General features: G+C 42.5%; 2 protein-coding genes across 2 annotated transcripts; both read left to right on the top strand.

Moving 5' to 3' along the window:
* The first annotated feature begins 77 nt into the window (after positions 1–77).
* Positions 78–5,674, top strand: LOC137292099 (uncharacterized). Its single transcript, XM_067823642.1, has 3 exons — positions 78–85; positions 620–645; positions 3,852–5,674. The coding sequence occupies exons 1-3, from the start codon at positions 78–80 to the stop codon at positions 5,672–5,674; spliced, it is 1,857 nt and encodes a 618-aa protein (XP_067679743.1).
* Positions 5,675–6,502: 828 nt separating this feature from the next.
* LOC137292098 (pancreatic lipase-related protein 2-like) lies at positions 6,503–15,725 on the top strand. The gene is made up of 7 exons (XM_067823641.1): positions 6,503–6,548; positions 11,317–11,642; positions 13,251–13,482; positions 13,817–13,933; positions 14,399–14,521; positions 14,896–15,123; positions 15,655–15,725. The coding sequence occupies exons 1-7, from the start codon at positions 6,503–6,505 to the stop codon at positions 15,723–15,725; spliced, it is 1,143 nt and encodes a 380-aa protein (XP_067679742.1).

Here is a 15,725-nt window from a genome sequence, read left to right as displayed (position 1 = left end):
AGCCAATGACAATTTAATTAAAGTAAAGCAGAAGAGCCTTATAATAAAATGAAATAAAAAGGGCGGCAAAATACGATATGATAAGGTAGATGAGCCATAAATAAACCACATGGTTTAAACCGACAAAAGTTCATAGTTCTATATGCTGATATCCACATGACACACTCTGCGTGTTTTTGTGTGGCTTACCGTACACGCATGCATCACGCCAACTTTTCGATCACGACTGCGTTTGTTGATGAAAAACTGGGACTCACCAACATCTGTTGAAGAAAGATTTTGCTTAAACCTGATTTCATGCGATTGCTAAAGTTACATCTACGGATTCTGGGCTAACGTGGTGACTTCAAATATGGTCATATCAGTGGACAGTAAATGTATTGAATAATACGATAAGGAAAATGTAGAAATGAGTTAGGGATGTTTACACGTTGAAAATAACGCAATTGAACTGGGAATCGAACTTGAAGTTATGGAACCAAAATATTGGATTGTTCTAAAGGTCATAACGTTTATAATCCGGGTACTCCGGCGCGCCATTACGTTCACAGCACGGTACGGTGTTCGCGCCAATACCGTCTGCAATCAACTGAACGTAGCGATCCAACGGCCGATATAGGAGTATTGATGACAGTACACACACAGGTAGGACCATTTTATTAGCAAGGTAATAAATTCCAAATTATTAGGGTTCATCTTGGCTCTATCAAGATGGAAGTTTCAATCGAACGTCTGTTGCCAGCAGAATGACTCGATTTATTCAGCTATCCCTGTATAGTTTTTAATTTACCATCCTTTAACAACATGTAGATTGAGACTATATGTTTCAAAAGATATAATGATTACTGAATTCATAATGAAATGCATCTAGGTAGCATAAGGTGAAGTCTAATGCTAATATTTGGGTTGATGGTCGTTTAGAGTGACCTCCCTTTATGTTCAAGGGCAGTAACAGGCCATCCAAGATTCACGTATCAGCAATCCATCGCGAATATAACTGCGGTCGTCGTATACTGAGGTCGATAAGTCGATACTGAAGCGTGCATGTACAAGCAGAGACCTCTCGGCACCCTGATACTCCTGACTTTGATCCATGTCATAACTGAATATCGTTGCCGCAATGATGCGATATGTTCACTACATTTATGAATTATCCGCCTTGTTTTATTTCCAAATACAAATGAGTAATTTCCGGTATATTCCTATTTAACAAATAACTGTATATTTAAACCACTGCTATAGCTGCTGCAGTTATATTTAGATGAGGTAGCAAAGTACAAATTAAGTACTTTTTTAACCTTATGTGAACCTCGAGTCACAGTCACGGAGACACCTCTCAAAGTGACCCCTTAGCTCTTTAGTGAACCATAGAATCAGCGGAAAACGTATTCTGTTTAAACAGTCAATATAGTATGCATATTCCTTGGAAGTCAATATAGTATGCACATCCCTTGGAAGTCGATGTAGTATGCACATCCCTTGGAAGTCAATTTAGTATGCACATCCCTTGGAAGTGAGTCAATATAGTATGCACATCCCTTGGAAGTCAATATAGTATGTACATCCCTTGGAAGTCAATATAGTATGCACATCCCTTGGAAGTCAATATAGTATGTACATCCCTTGGAAGTCAATATAGTATGCACATTCCTTGGAAGTCAATATAGTATGCACATCCCTTGGAAGTCAATATCGTATGCACATCCCTTGGAAGTCAATATAGTATGCACATCCCATGGAAGTCGATGTAGTATGCACATCCCTTGGAAGTCAGTCGATGTAGTATGCACATCCCTTGGAAGTCAATATAATATGCACATCCCTTGGAAGTCAGTCAGTATAGTATGTACATCCCTTGGAAGTCAATATAGTATGCACATCCCTTGGAAGTCGATGTAGTATGCACATCCCTTGGAAGTCAATTTAGTATGCACATCCCTTGGAAGTCAATATAATATGCACATCCCTTGGAAGTCAATATAGTATGTACATCCCTGGGAAGTCGATGTAGTATGCACATCCCTTCTAAGTCAATATAGTATGCACATCCCTTGGAAGTTCATATAGTATGCACATCCCTTGGAAGTTAATTTAGTATGCACATCCCTTGGAAGTCAGTCAATATAGTATGCACATCCCTTGGAAGTCAATATAGTATGTACATCCCTTGGAAGTCAATATAGTATGCACATCCCTTGGAAGTCGATGTAATATGCACATCCCTTGGAAGTCAATTTAGTATGCACATCCTTTGGAAGTGAGTCAATATAGTATGCACATCCCTTGGAAGTCAATATAGTATGTACATCCCTTGGAAGTCAATATAGTATGCAAATTCCTTGGAAGTCAATATAATATGCTCATCCCTTGGAAGTTCATATAGTATGCACATCCCTTGGAAGTCAATATAGTATGTACATCCCTTGGAAGTCAATATAGTATGTACATCCCTTGGAAGTCAATATAGTATGCACATCCCTTGGAAGTCAATATAGTATGCACATCCCTTGGAAGTCAATTTAGTATGCACATCCCTTGGAGGTCGATATAGTATGCACATCCCTTGGAAGTCAATATAATATGCACATCCCTTGGAAGTCAATATCGTATGCACATCCCTTGGAAGTCAATATAGTATGCACATCCCTTGGAGGTCAATATATTATGCACATCCCTTGGAAGTCGATATCGTATGCACATCCCTTGGAAGTCAATATAGTATGCACATCCCTTGGAAGTCAATATGGTATGCACATCCCTTATCGTATGCACATGCCTTGGAAGTCAATATAGTATGCACATCCCTTGGAAGTCTATATCGTATGCACATCCCTTGGAAGTCGATATCGTATGCACATCCCTTGGAAGTCAATATCGTATGCACATCCCTTGGAAGTCAATATCGTACGCACATCCCTTGGAAGTCAATATCGTATGCACATGGAAGAGCATTACTGCTAGTGTCTACGAGGATGTTGTATGGAGATGGTTTCATTGGTGGATGTTTTAGAAGTTGAGGGGATGAAGAATATAGAAGTTATTCATAAGATTATCATAAGTCTTCATTATGTAGATGATACTGAAATGTTACCATTTGCTGATGACCTTCACAAGACCTTCATAAAAAGTAAATGTAAACTCACGCACGCATACGCGCTATGGGCAAATAAAGTGTACAAGATGGTAAGCCGTATTGACTAAGTTTTTCAATTTCTTTGAGTGTCATTTAGAAGCTGGTATGATAAACGGGAACATTTATTTATGGATAGCCACCGGGCTGGCTAGCTGTAAATTTAGACCGCCCGTCAGACCGGGTCTCATTTCATACACTGCTCTCTGGCCACATGCATACCACACAGTACTAAGGTCTGGGGATCCAAACTCGGGACTCTAGTTATTCATGCTTGTCACAGGAGTCTCCTCGAGTGGATCGAACTCTGACATGACAAGTACTAAGTTGTGGTAGCCAGTGTCCAGTCGACTAGAGCGGATCGAACTCGCTTGGTAGGTTATCGTAGCCTGTGTCCAGTCGACTAGAGCAGATCGAACTCGCTTGGTAGGTTATCGTAGCCAGTGTCGCTGCTGTGATCTACTTCCTTACATCGCTGTTACAGAACTGGGTGATTCAAAGTGTCATCGAACCGAACTCAGTCAAGTATGACCGAGAGCTGACACGCATGGATGGAAAAACAAGCCGTTCTTGATAACTTTGTTTGCATTCCCATGGCAAACCAAATAAAGTAATCTAACACACCAAGAGCACTGTCGCCCAACCAGTATGTTTTAGATGTCATATATAAGTTTAAAAATGATGTGTCCTGTACGTAAAATATTTTTTCCTTCTGTTGCAGATATGAACTCTTTGCCACAAGTTATGTTCAATGACCAACTGTGTCCTGTTGACGTCAAAACAAACTCTGTTATTGTTCCTATGCGAATACCTCTAGAATCTATCTCCTTGCCAAGCCGACAGCAGCCAACAGTCAATCCTCGCTATGCATCTGACAAGCCGGTCTATCAGCTTCCCTGGTCGAAAAGGCCCCAGCGGTTGGGCAAGGACAAAAGGAAGAGGAATGAAGTGAATCCTTTTCGTCTGTTTGAACCGTCTCAGGCCACGAGGTCCAGGAACAGTCGAGCCCGCCTGAAATCCATGGAGATCAGCCAGACGGTCAATCCAGGAATACATGTCGTATCACCTATAGGTATAAAGAAGCATCTACAGTTAGCTGATCCGTCAGCTACCGTTCCACCAACCGTAGCAGCATGCATCACTAACCCTGTACAGAATGCATGGCAACCTAAGAGGGGTTTCCGGGGGCTAAAACCTTACCAGAAATCAGATATCTTCACCATTCACAAACTGTCATCGAGGCAACAAATAACCTCTCACCAGGGACAACTGGTGGTTAGTCCAAGTCGGATTTATAATCAGATTCCACATACCAGATCCACCGTGCCGACCTTTGTACCAGTAAACCAGCAAGGTCCAGCCAGTCAGTTCTTCGAGCAAGAAAACAAGATCTCATCATATCACCCTATCCAAACACACCAGGAACAGGTGCCTGAGATCGAAACTAGAAACGTGTTTTCAGACTACGGCTTCGACACGTGTGGTTATGACAGGAATGTTCAACACGTTAAAGCATTACCATACTGTCATGGTATTCCTCCGGGGCAAGTTGCTCCTGTTTTTCCCCTGACAACTCAACAGCCTGCTGAAAGCACCGCTGTTGGTCAGCAGTGGAAAGCTTTACCTGTTTACCGCTCATCTGAGTGGGAGCGTGAGGCTGTATCCATTTACCCTTCCGAACGGGAGTGTATGGTTCCACCCGTATTCCCTACGCCCGTTCACCCATCCATCGAGAGGGAGAGTATGGCTCCATGCATCTACCCTTTTACTAAGTGGGAACGTGCGTTTCCACCAGGCTACCCAGCTATGGAGTGGGAGCAACGAGTTCCGTCCGTCTCCTCTCCTGATGAATACATGCCTGTGGCGCCGACCTATTTTTCTGCTGAATGGGGGTGTTCTGCAGAGCGACCTGTGTCGGTTGCAGCACGCCAGACAGCAGCCGAGAACACGTGCGTTCAAGATCAACTTAACGATGTAACTACTGAAGTGAGAAAGGAGACTTTGACAAACTCATCCGATTGCTCTCGCCTCGTTCCTTGTCCTGTTGGGCAGTTGTCGAGTGACCTTGACCTCGCCGATGCCACATCGATGGCTCTAATTGTAGTTACCATGGGTGACGGATCCTTCATTGCTGACGACATATTCCCGCATGAATACAGAGCAATGAGATGTGAACTGGATTCAGTTGTGGAAAAGTCTCGACCTATGGAAGCATTCTCTGTAGAGGAGCACGATGTTAATGATGATGACATTGTGTACATACATAACGATATTGAGTTGTCGTCAGAATCGAGCATCGACAGCGATGCGGATGTGGATTCAGATAATCGCTCTAATGCGCGCTCCACAAGCAGGCCATGGCGTCGTAACGTAACTGGGCCACTGAGGTGGGTAAAGGGACAACAGCACGACCCGGTTACTTTTGGAAGGAAATGTTGCATGGGTACTCGTGGGGACTTGGATATATCCGACACTACTGTCGACCACACCGTGGATTACATACTTGGACTCGACTGCCCATTGGCGCAGTTCGTGGAACCATGATTCCACGATAGTACTCCTTGAAACTAAAAGACGTTAAAGAATGAAGTTTTGGTTATTCTTGGTTTGTGTAATGAACATGTTCCAAATAATAACTCTTAATAAAGGTCGTTTTACAAACAGGCGTATATATTTATCTATATGTGCTTCCATAACGGCCTTTGTGAATATCTCTCCGTAAATGTCGGTGATAGTTAATTCAAGCTGGTGGTGCAGAGTGGTTCACAGAGGGTAACGGTTCTGAGCCCGCCGCTATAAATCATGGAAGGTGGAGGTTATTTCGTGATGTGAACACAAGTTATGGGTAGTGAATCCACGCTGTGGAATGTTGTGTGTGTAGAAGTTGTGGTGATCCATTGGCAAGATGTGTCATATGTAACCAGGCTGTGATGAGCTGATGGACAGGTTGCTGCACGGTGTTGTGGAAGGTGTCGGTCATGGGAAGTGTAACGTTTAACGTTCTGATTGAGGAGCTGGTTTCTGGTTTGTATGTACTCAGTGAAGTTAGCATTGAACTAAATGTATTAACAGACTATGTGTGAACTCTTCAGCCAGTTTTCTACACGTCACCATGTGTATGTTTATGGTCGTCGCTGTTGCCAACAGCACTGGTATAAGGTATTCAGACCCAGACAATCAGTGACTCCAAGCGATCCTACCCGCTCCCTGGTTGCCTGTTGACGGGTAGTTACCTGGGGAAGACTGCCTTTGATTGGTTGATCTGACCATGCAGAAGGGTTTAAAATGGAAGTCGATCAAGTCTTACCATCCTGCTGGCGGAGAGATCGCTGACGAAGACGTCCCTTTTGCCGCCTGGAGCTGGTGTTCACTATGAGAGTCATATTGCTGCTGTTTGTTGTGTGTGCTGTGGCTGACGGTAAGGCCGACACTCTTTCTGCCTTTACTCAGCTTACTTCACGACATGTCATCACAATATGGGAAGGACGAACATTCATACAAACCCAAGAGCATGTGTAAATGGCCGACAAGCCGGGAAACAATACTGAGAATCTGGCTTCCGTGTGCAAAGATGTTTGGTATCAACACAACACGTGTGAAGGTGCTATCCGAGCTGCTTTTATTATTTTGCTGAGATTAAAGGTATTGCTCGATTGATTGGGAATTAGGCTTATTGGTAGATAAGACAATACCTGCTTTGTTTTGATGTGTGGTCTAACCAAGTTCAATTTCAGTTAGACAACGTTTGGTACTACATTTTCCAAGCATAGTAACTTATGTATGGAAACCGATTGGGTGTAACCGATTCTACTTCGCGGCATGCAGGTAGTACTTAAATGACATCTCATCAGAAATAGAATCTGAAGAAAAACAACAGACATAGTGATTACCATTTTATTCACCTTTACAGTCCGTTTGACACTGTTTACTTCATTTAACATTTACGCGGCCACTTGAAGCTTAATGATAACCATGTCACTTGGAGCTGAAGCTGAACTCCAGCTTGACAGGTCGTGATCCTCCGGCATCCGTCGCCGCCCACCTTATCGTTCCTGTCGATGGCGAAGTCGCAGAACTTGTACGCTTGCGAAAACGCTGCACAGTCTTGCTGACGTCTTCCTCCTGCTCGTCACCTTTACTCTTGTATGACCTGATAGCGTTACTACTCGTACAATGCCCAGTCAGTTTTGCTATCAACACCTGACGGGTAGAGGCGTGTAGCACACAAAGAGTGGTTGGTGTAAAATTCCACAAAGTAAGCAGATGTTTTGGATATTTTTCTATTTGAGTGATCACTACTTAGTAACATATTTTCTTGATGCAACATAAAACGTGATAAAAGTAAGAATGAATCCCATGACGCGTTTGATTTGATCAAATGTGACGTCACAGTAAAGACAAGGCCATGTATTTCCCTAGAATCTATTCAGTGTATGCCCTCAGTTTTCTGTACGATAAGAAAACGACTATAAGATAAGGTAAGACTATAACCTCATCATTAAATATAACCACAAATGTTCGAAATTTCATATTTTCATTTACGGTTTTGAAATTTCATTATTTAAACAATACAATGTACTAACCAGTAAATTCAGCAGCTACATACAATCGACTCAGTCTTCGTTAGAGTATGTTGACCAATGAGACTGCAGGGGTACCACTTTTCTTGCCGGGGTTTCTCTAAAGGACGGCATTCTCTAAGTATCTGGGGCATCGGAAGGTCGTAGACTCAAGTATCTTCGGTACAGTCTCACAAGACACGTGTTAGGGTCATTACTACCGTATGCAGTAACAGACTTCGGTGCAACTCGTACATCCTTCAGCCGTGTTTGACAGCATGTACTGATGCATTCGGTGTATCTAAATTAATCTCCTTCATTATCCCATCCCAATTCGAACTGGTCGACTCTCAACATTCTATGTTCATCGCCCGACAGCAGTGAAAATGTAGTACAACTAAATACACCATCGTATCCAACAGTGTTCGAGGGACTGATCCTAGAATTCCCTTTACCCACAGGATCTGTTCTGCTTAAGGGGTAATGACGCTACCCTGACGTGAGCGCAATCCCACGGTGTCTCATATGATTGTCCAGAGTGATTCGAACCTCGAAAGAGACACTTTTCACTGATGTGTGTGTTTTGCCAAAATATATTTCACGCGAAAATTATCAAGATTACTTTATTAAATATATCGTGACATATGCGTATTATTATTTGGCAGTAGTCTCAGAAAGTTAGATCATTCGGGCCTTGTTGTCTAATCGTTGAAATGGTAAGACAGCATGCCGTCATGATCTAACTATTACTGAGAACCTTTGGCACATGTATATAGAATCATCACTCATACACACATTCCTGCATAAAGAGAATTCATACCTTTGCTTATTACACGATCATAAATGCGTAACTAAAAATGCTTCCTTATGATACTTAAGTATCATAATAAAAATATACAGCAGTAATGTACTATAATTACTAACCTTGGAAGTAAATGATTCACTATCTGGTTTTTGCCGTGCACAACAGGTGAGGGTGACAAGTGCTGAGCGCATGGGCTGAGGGTGGTAAGTGCTGAGCACATGGGCTGAGGGTGGTAAGTACTGAGCACATGGGCTGAGGGTGACAAGTGTTGAGCACATGGGCTGAGGGTGGTAAGTGCTGAGCACATGGGCTGAGGGTAACAAGTGCTGAGCACATGGGCTGAGGGTGACAAGTGCTGAGCACATGGGCTGAGGGTAACAAGGGCTGAGGGTAACAAGTGCTGAGCACATAGGCTGTGGGTGATAAGTACTCAGTCTGCATAAGTGGAAATGGCTGATGACCTATAATTTTATAATTTTGAAATATGCTACTCCCAATCAAGCAGGTGATCATTACAAATCACGTAACTGACATAACGATAGAATAGCCAAATTACCCTATCATCTTGTAATGGAATGATCCCACACATTCAGAACATGCATTAAGCACTTATAAACGATGTAAAAGATTGGCAGTTTAACCTAACATGTTGGATTTAATCTGCAATTTATTAACCAACGATTAGGAGATACTGGAGAGGTGTAAAATAATCATGATAATGTTCATACAGGATAAGCATATTCCATAAATTTGTGCCAAAAAGTGCAGATTTGTGGCTATACCTGATCCGACTGCACGAGAGACGCGTTTATGTGTATGTACACATTTGTGTTGTATAATACAGTTCTTGATAATTGCGCGTCTAATGTCGCTGATAGCCAACTGAGAGTAATACCTTCATTTCAGTTCAGTTCAGCAGGGCACAGTGTTAATCCTACACATTTTGGTTATACGGTTTATTCAACGAATCGTGTGAGATGCCCCATTTGCACCTCTGACATTTTCTTTGCGCTGCTTTGAGATGTCAATCACCTAAACGGTAATACATATTAGGTAAGTGTGCCGTGCGAATCACATTTACATCGTTCTTTGAGATATGTCTGTAGTGCCCTAGTTATGATAGTATGATAAATGTGTAGACCGCCTTTTACAATTGGTTCCCTGCAAGTTGTACAAGGTCGCCCCTATCATATTGTAATTACACCAACAGTGCCCGGCCCCGTCCCACCCCTCACTGAGTTACTGTGGGGATATTGTGTGTATCGTCGTTTTGTCAACAACTCTAGTTGATTGATTATTTTTTCAGGAATAGATTTTGAAATGACAGTTGCACTATAAATGTGGTTAATATATTCTTTTGAGTTCCATTCAAAACCATTTTATAAGTTAAGGTACTAATGTTAAGCTTATTTGTCAGATGTGTCGAAGGACGGATTGTATGACAGGCTACAGGTATAGGTATTTTGACATCTCAAGTGGGTTCGCACATATTCATTTATACGATCGTTTCTGTGATGATAAGTCTGTTTGTATCCGAGACTAACTGTACTTAGTTGTCGGAAAATCGTATCGCAACACGATACATGGCGGTCTACATGTTAACCACGAGTTTTTTATTAGACTGTCATAGTTTGGTGATCTCTGTATAAACTACATTGATCATTGTCCAGCTTAACTGCTATAATCAATAGTCCAAAAAAGGTCACATCCTGGGCACAAACAGCAACCCTCAATAGTTTAACAAATACAGCTGTCCTTCAGTTTAAATAAAAATTGTTGCGATACTCTTTAATATTTCATACATGCATACTGGTTAAGCTCTCCCAAAATTAAAGGACAGGTGGTATGATAAAAGAACCAACAGCTCTTCTTTGGTTTAAAGGGGTACGATCTCCGTGATATGTTTTGATTACAGAATAGGGATTGATTTTACGTCATTTGCTTGCTGACCCTGTTCGCACTTTGACAGTGATGCATATATCCTAAACGTCGTATAAACAAACAATAGCAAAGAAGCTGACATCCATAACACATTGTCTGTAATTGTTTCCAATTAAAGGAAATACGCTGCTTTGAAATAAGTCACTATGAACACAGAAATACATAACGGTATAAACCCAGGCCGACGTTACATGCAAAACAATATGCGAAAAAGAGGTCAATTAACGAGTTCAGTTTCTTTCTTCATCGATAGTAGATTGTTAGTTTTCATAAATGATCGATAGTATGAAAGTCCTTGTCGGCATTTTGGGTCAGACCAGAATCCCGTTCTTGTTGTAAGAGACTATTAAGATAAGGGTCAGGCTGGCAGACTTGGTTGTCTTGCAGTCCCTGAACGATATTATTTTCCCTGCAGCCAAGCTCTGACTGCAATACCACAGGAATAAATGAAGCAAGTCTAGATTTCCACAGGTTCAGAATTCCTGGTCTGCCTGGGGCCCCTTTATAATCCAATTTGGTTTATTTTTTACATCCTGTATTTTATGTATTCAGAGAGGAAGCGTTAGTCTAATGATTGGTTGCACGTCATTGTACCCAGACTATATGCACCTTTGTTTTAGTGTTCAGTCACTGGCTTGCTGATAACCGTTCTGTAGGTGGAACATGCCGGTGAGTGAGTTTAGTTTTAAGCCGCTTTTAGCACTATTCCAGCATCACGACTGGGGACACTAGAAATTGGCCTCACTCATTGTGGGGAATCGAACCCCGGTCTTAGGCGTGATGAGAGAACGTCAACCACTCAGCTACCCCATTGCCCTGCTGGAGTGGGAATATTGTGGTTTTAAACAGCATTCATTCAATAAATGAACGCGATGTTGCAGGCTGGTTCTTCGGGTCGAAGAAGAAGGAGAAATGTTTCGGGGAGCTCGGCTGTTTCGATAACAGATCTCCTTTTGACAACACAAAGGGCTGTATTCCCCAGTCACCTGACGAACAGGGACTTCAGCTTGCCCTCTACACCCGGAAGAACAGGTACTTCCCGCAGTGGATCAACATCGACACCAACTACGACACCGCAGGCAACACATACAGCATCACCAACAGTCACTACACCGTCGGGAAACGCACCTACTTCATCATTCACGGCTACACTGACGACTGTCTCTCGGAATGGGTGGCTAACATAGAGCGGACATTGCTTGAAACAGTACGTGCACCAAGCCTTTATATCTTAGTACTGTTTTCATACCACGTAGAAGGTCTTCTTCCAGTACGTCCCTGTCCCGAATGTAACATTCCTTGATCACTTTCCTTTTGGAGGTGACATTCTCGCGTTATCTGCCTGTCACCTAAGTTACATTACGGCATCATTTTCATGCTAACTAAATGTCATTCTTGCATTACCTGTTTGTATCTAAATGGTATTCTTCCCTTATCTCCTTGTCACCTTGGTGGTATTCTTGCATTATCCCCTCGTCACTTAAATGTTATTCATGTATTATCTCTTTGTAATTGACCTGATATTCTTACATAATCTCCTGTTAACGAAATGATATCATTCTATTATCTCCTTGTCAACTCTTTGATATTCCTCCATTATCTCCTTGTCAACTAAATGATATCGTTCCATTATCTCCTTGTCAACTAAATGATATTCCTCCATTATCTCCTTGTCAACTAAATGATATCGTTCCATTATCTCCTTGTCAACTAAATGATATTCCTCCATTATCTCCTTGTCAACTAAATGATATCGTTCCATTATCTCCTTGTCAACTAATTGATATTCCTCCATATTATCTCCTTGTCAACTAAATGATATCGTTCCATTATCTCCTTGTCAACTAAATGATATTCCTCCATTATCTCCTTGTCAACTAAATGATATCGTTCCATTATCTCCTTGTCAACTAAATGATATTCCTCCATTATCTCCTTGTCAACTAAATGATATCGTTCCATTATCTCCTTGTCAACTAAATGATATTCCTCCATTATCTCCTTGTCAACTAAATGATATCGTTCCATTATCTCCTTGTCAACTAAATGATATTCCTCCATATTATCTCCTTGTCAACTAAATGATATTCCTCCATTATCTCCTTGTCAACTAAATGATATTCCTCCATTATCTCCTTGTCAACTAAATGATATCGTTCCATTATCTCCTTGTCAACTAAATGATATTCCTTCATTATCTCCTTGTCAACTAAATGATATCGTTCCATTATCCCCTTGTCAACTAAAAGAATTTCTTCCATAATGGCCATGCCACCTATGTGATATTCTACTTTACTGTCACCTAAGTCATATTCTTGCATTTCTCTCCTTGTCAACTAAATCATATTATTACATCATGGCCATATGCATGCCACCTAATTGATGTTCTTGTATTATATTCTTGTCACCTAGATGATATTCTTGCACCATGTACTTGTGATCACAATCGGCTCTTCGGCTCGTGCATACTCTGGTATAGTGGTGAAGGTCAACACTTTGACCATTGAAATATTGATTGACGTCATCATTTTGGACGTAGGCACAAGATAAACACATGATGAGCTTGAACATTCAAACATTTATGGATGCCGTCGGTTTCAACATAATACTGTTAGCACTATTCTTTTCATCTGCAGGGGTAGTGGGGTAGCCCAGTGGTTAAAGCGTTCGCTAGTCACGCCGAAGACCCGGGTTCGATTCCCCACATGGGTACAATATGTGAAGCCAAGTTTTCTGGTGTCCCCCGCCGTGATATTGCTGGAATATTGCTAAAAGCGGTGTAAAACCGTCCTCACTCACCTTTTTATCTGCGTAGGGTGATTTTAATGTGTTCCGTGTCAACTGGCAAGAGGGCGCGTCCCCCACGATATACGACCAAGCTGCGTCTAACACAAGACTAGTGGCATCCATGCTGGCAATGTTCATGAGGGCATTGAATAACATCGGCACATCTTACGGTGACATCCACCTCATCGGCCACAGCCTCGGTGCCCACATCAGCGGGCAAGTGGGGCAGCGGCTGGGTGGACAGCTTGGGCGAATTACAGGTACGCCTCAAATATAAAGTACGGGAACACCTAAAATGTGACCGTGATTCAATGTGTACAGGAAGGGGAGGCGCGGAAAGGTTCACGCTGACAACACCCGGAACCGGTTCTATATCAAGGCTGAACAATACGGGGTTCCAAAAGCATAGATTAAATTATTGTAATGTGCTGACCTGGAAACGTTCACAGATGGTACCATAGTTCTGGAATACACTAAACAGCTAAACAGCTATCCCTGTTACTTTGTTTGACTGAGCACGATTGGTTTACTTGTTTCAAGAAGATAAGTTTATTAGTGTGTTGGATTTGGCACAGAAAGTGTATATGTTTTCAGGCATGGATCCGGCAGGCCCATCGTTCGACAAGGACAACTGTGACATCAGGCTGGACAAGACTGACGCCAAGTTCGTAGACATCATGCACACAGACGCGGAAAAGCTGACTAAACTGGGTGGGTACCTGTACAAGCATCATGTACCCTCATATTGTTCCCAGACGGTTCATACCACGCGGACCACAAACACGAAGAACCTTGAACAGATGTCTTGTTCGATCGTTACGCGTTCATAATCAATGAGGAGAAAAATGACTTTCTGAATCCTTGAACATAATGCACTATGGTGGTGTACCTGGAGATAATGGCAGTCAAATCAGTAGTTGCTAGTGCACTGACAAACAACGATTCGGGTTAGGATTGATCCCCAGTAGTATATGCTTGTCGTAAAAATTACGTAAAGGGATCGAACAAAATATGATATATGGGGGTCAAGCCGAAGACACGACTCGATTCCCCATATGTGTGAAGTCCATTTCTTCTGATGTCTCTGATAACAATGCTGGAATAGAAAGTGGTGTAAAAACACCATCACTCATGATGGTCTAGCTTCAGCTATTGAACTGACTCATTGTATTCAAGGGTTCGGTATGATGAGACCCATGGGCCACGCCGACTTCTACCCTGGCGGTGGATACGACCAGGAAGGTTGTCCCAAGAACTTTGGCGATCACCTGTTTTCGTTGGTGACAGGTGGTATTAAAGGTATGTAATCTCCAACCATGGGTTTGAATCCCGGGTCGCATGGATCATGTCTCTGTTTATGGATCCGTGAAGATCTGAGTTAGAATTGATCTTCAGTAACCTTTCCTTCTCGTAAGAGGCAAACCAAAGGTTGAGACGTGATCGTATCCTGATTGCGCAGATCGAAGCTCATGCGCAGATCGATGCTCACGCTGTTATTCACTGGACTGTCACTCGATTATTTACAGACACTGCCTTATAGCCGAAATATTGATGAGTGCGGCTTAAAACTAAACTCGTGCACTCTCTATTCGTGTTAGCAGGGTACTGTCATGTTACTGACACACTGTAAACTGTTGGAGACCTTCCTTCTAACAAAGTCCCGTTTCCTCAAGGTTTCATCAATGGTGCCGCGTGCAGTCACAGCCGCGCAGTCGACCTGTTCTGGTCTTCCTTCACCCAGTGCCACTACACAGCCATCCCCTGCGCCAACTGGGCCGACTTCAAGGCAGGGAAATGCAAATGTAGCGACGCCACACCCTGCTCCCGCATGGGGTACTACGCCGACCCCAGCCTCCACGGCACTTTCTTCCTGAGAACTTCTGGGACTCCACCTTACTGCTGTAAGTAAACGAGTGGAGCTCCATGGTATTGAGTTCACTAAACAAGTGGAGCTCCACGGTACTGAGGTCACTAAACAAGAGGAACTCCACGGTATTGAGGTCAGTAAACAAGTGGAGCTCCACGGTATTGAGGTCACTAAACAAGTGGAACTCCACGGTATTGGGGTCAGTAAACAAGTAGGATTCCACCTTACTGCTGTCAGTAAACAAGTGGGATTCCACCTTACTGCTGTAAGTAAATAAGTGGGACTCCACCTTACTGCTGTCAGTAAACAAGTGGGACTCCACCTTACTGCTGTCAGTAAACAAGTGGGACTGCACCTTACTGCTGTAAGTAAACAATTGCAACTCCACCTTATCACTAACATTAAATCAGTTACATGTACCATTCTGCACCAAAGACAATGTTTCAGGAAAGTCACTTTATCTGACATAAATGCTACATACGAGTAGACGCCCTTAATATACTTACCAGTGCTGAACAATATATAACTACAATTTTGAGATGTAACCTGGGCGCTCATTGGCCAGTGAACCTGCTGGAGTTGATCCAGCTGAAGCTGGGAGTGTCAGGATTTGTTGGTTACAATAAACAACACTGA

This window comes from Haliotis asinina, chromosome 7, assembly GCF_037392515.1.
Source record: "Haliotis asinina isolate JCU_RB_2024 chromosome 7, JCU_Hal_asi_v2, whole genome shotgun sequence".
Classification (NCBI taxonomy): Eukaryota; Metazoa; Mollusca; class Gastropoda; order Lepetellida; family Haliotidae; genus Haliotis; species Haliotis asinina.
Note: the sequence above shows the minus strand (reverse complement) of the source record. Positions and strands in the feature narration are given on the sequence as shown.

Excerpts from the sequence above, each read along its gene's own strand:
- LOC137292099 (XM_067823642.1), top strand. Across the intron at positions 646-3,851 it reads TGATGACAGTACACACACAG|ATATGAACTCTTTGCCACAA; the intron begins GTAGGACCATTT and ends CTTCTGTTGCAG.
- LOC137292098 (XM_067823641.1), top strand. The coding sequence starts at position 6,503 with ATGAGAGTCATATTGCTGCTGTTTGTTGTGTGTGCTGTGGCTGACG. Across the intron at positions 6,549-11,316 it reads TGTGTGTGCTGTGGCTGACG|GCTGGTTCTTCGGGTCGAAG; the intron begins GTAAGGCCGACA and ends GCGATGTTGCAG. Across the intron at positions 11,643-13,250 it reads AGCGGACATTGCTTGAAACA|GGTGATTTTAATGTGTTCCG; the intron begins GTACGTGCACCA and ends TTATCTGCGTAG.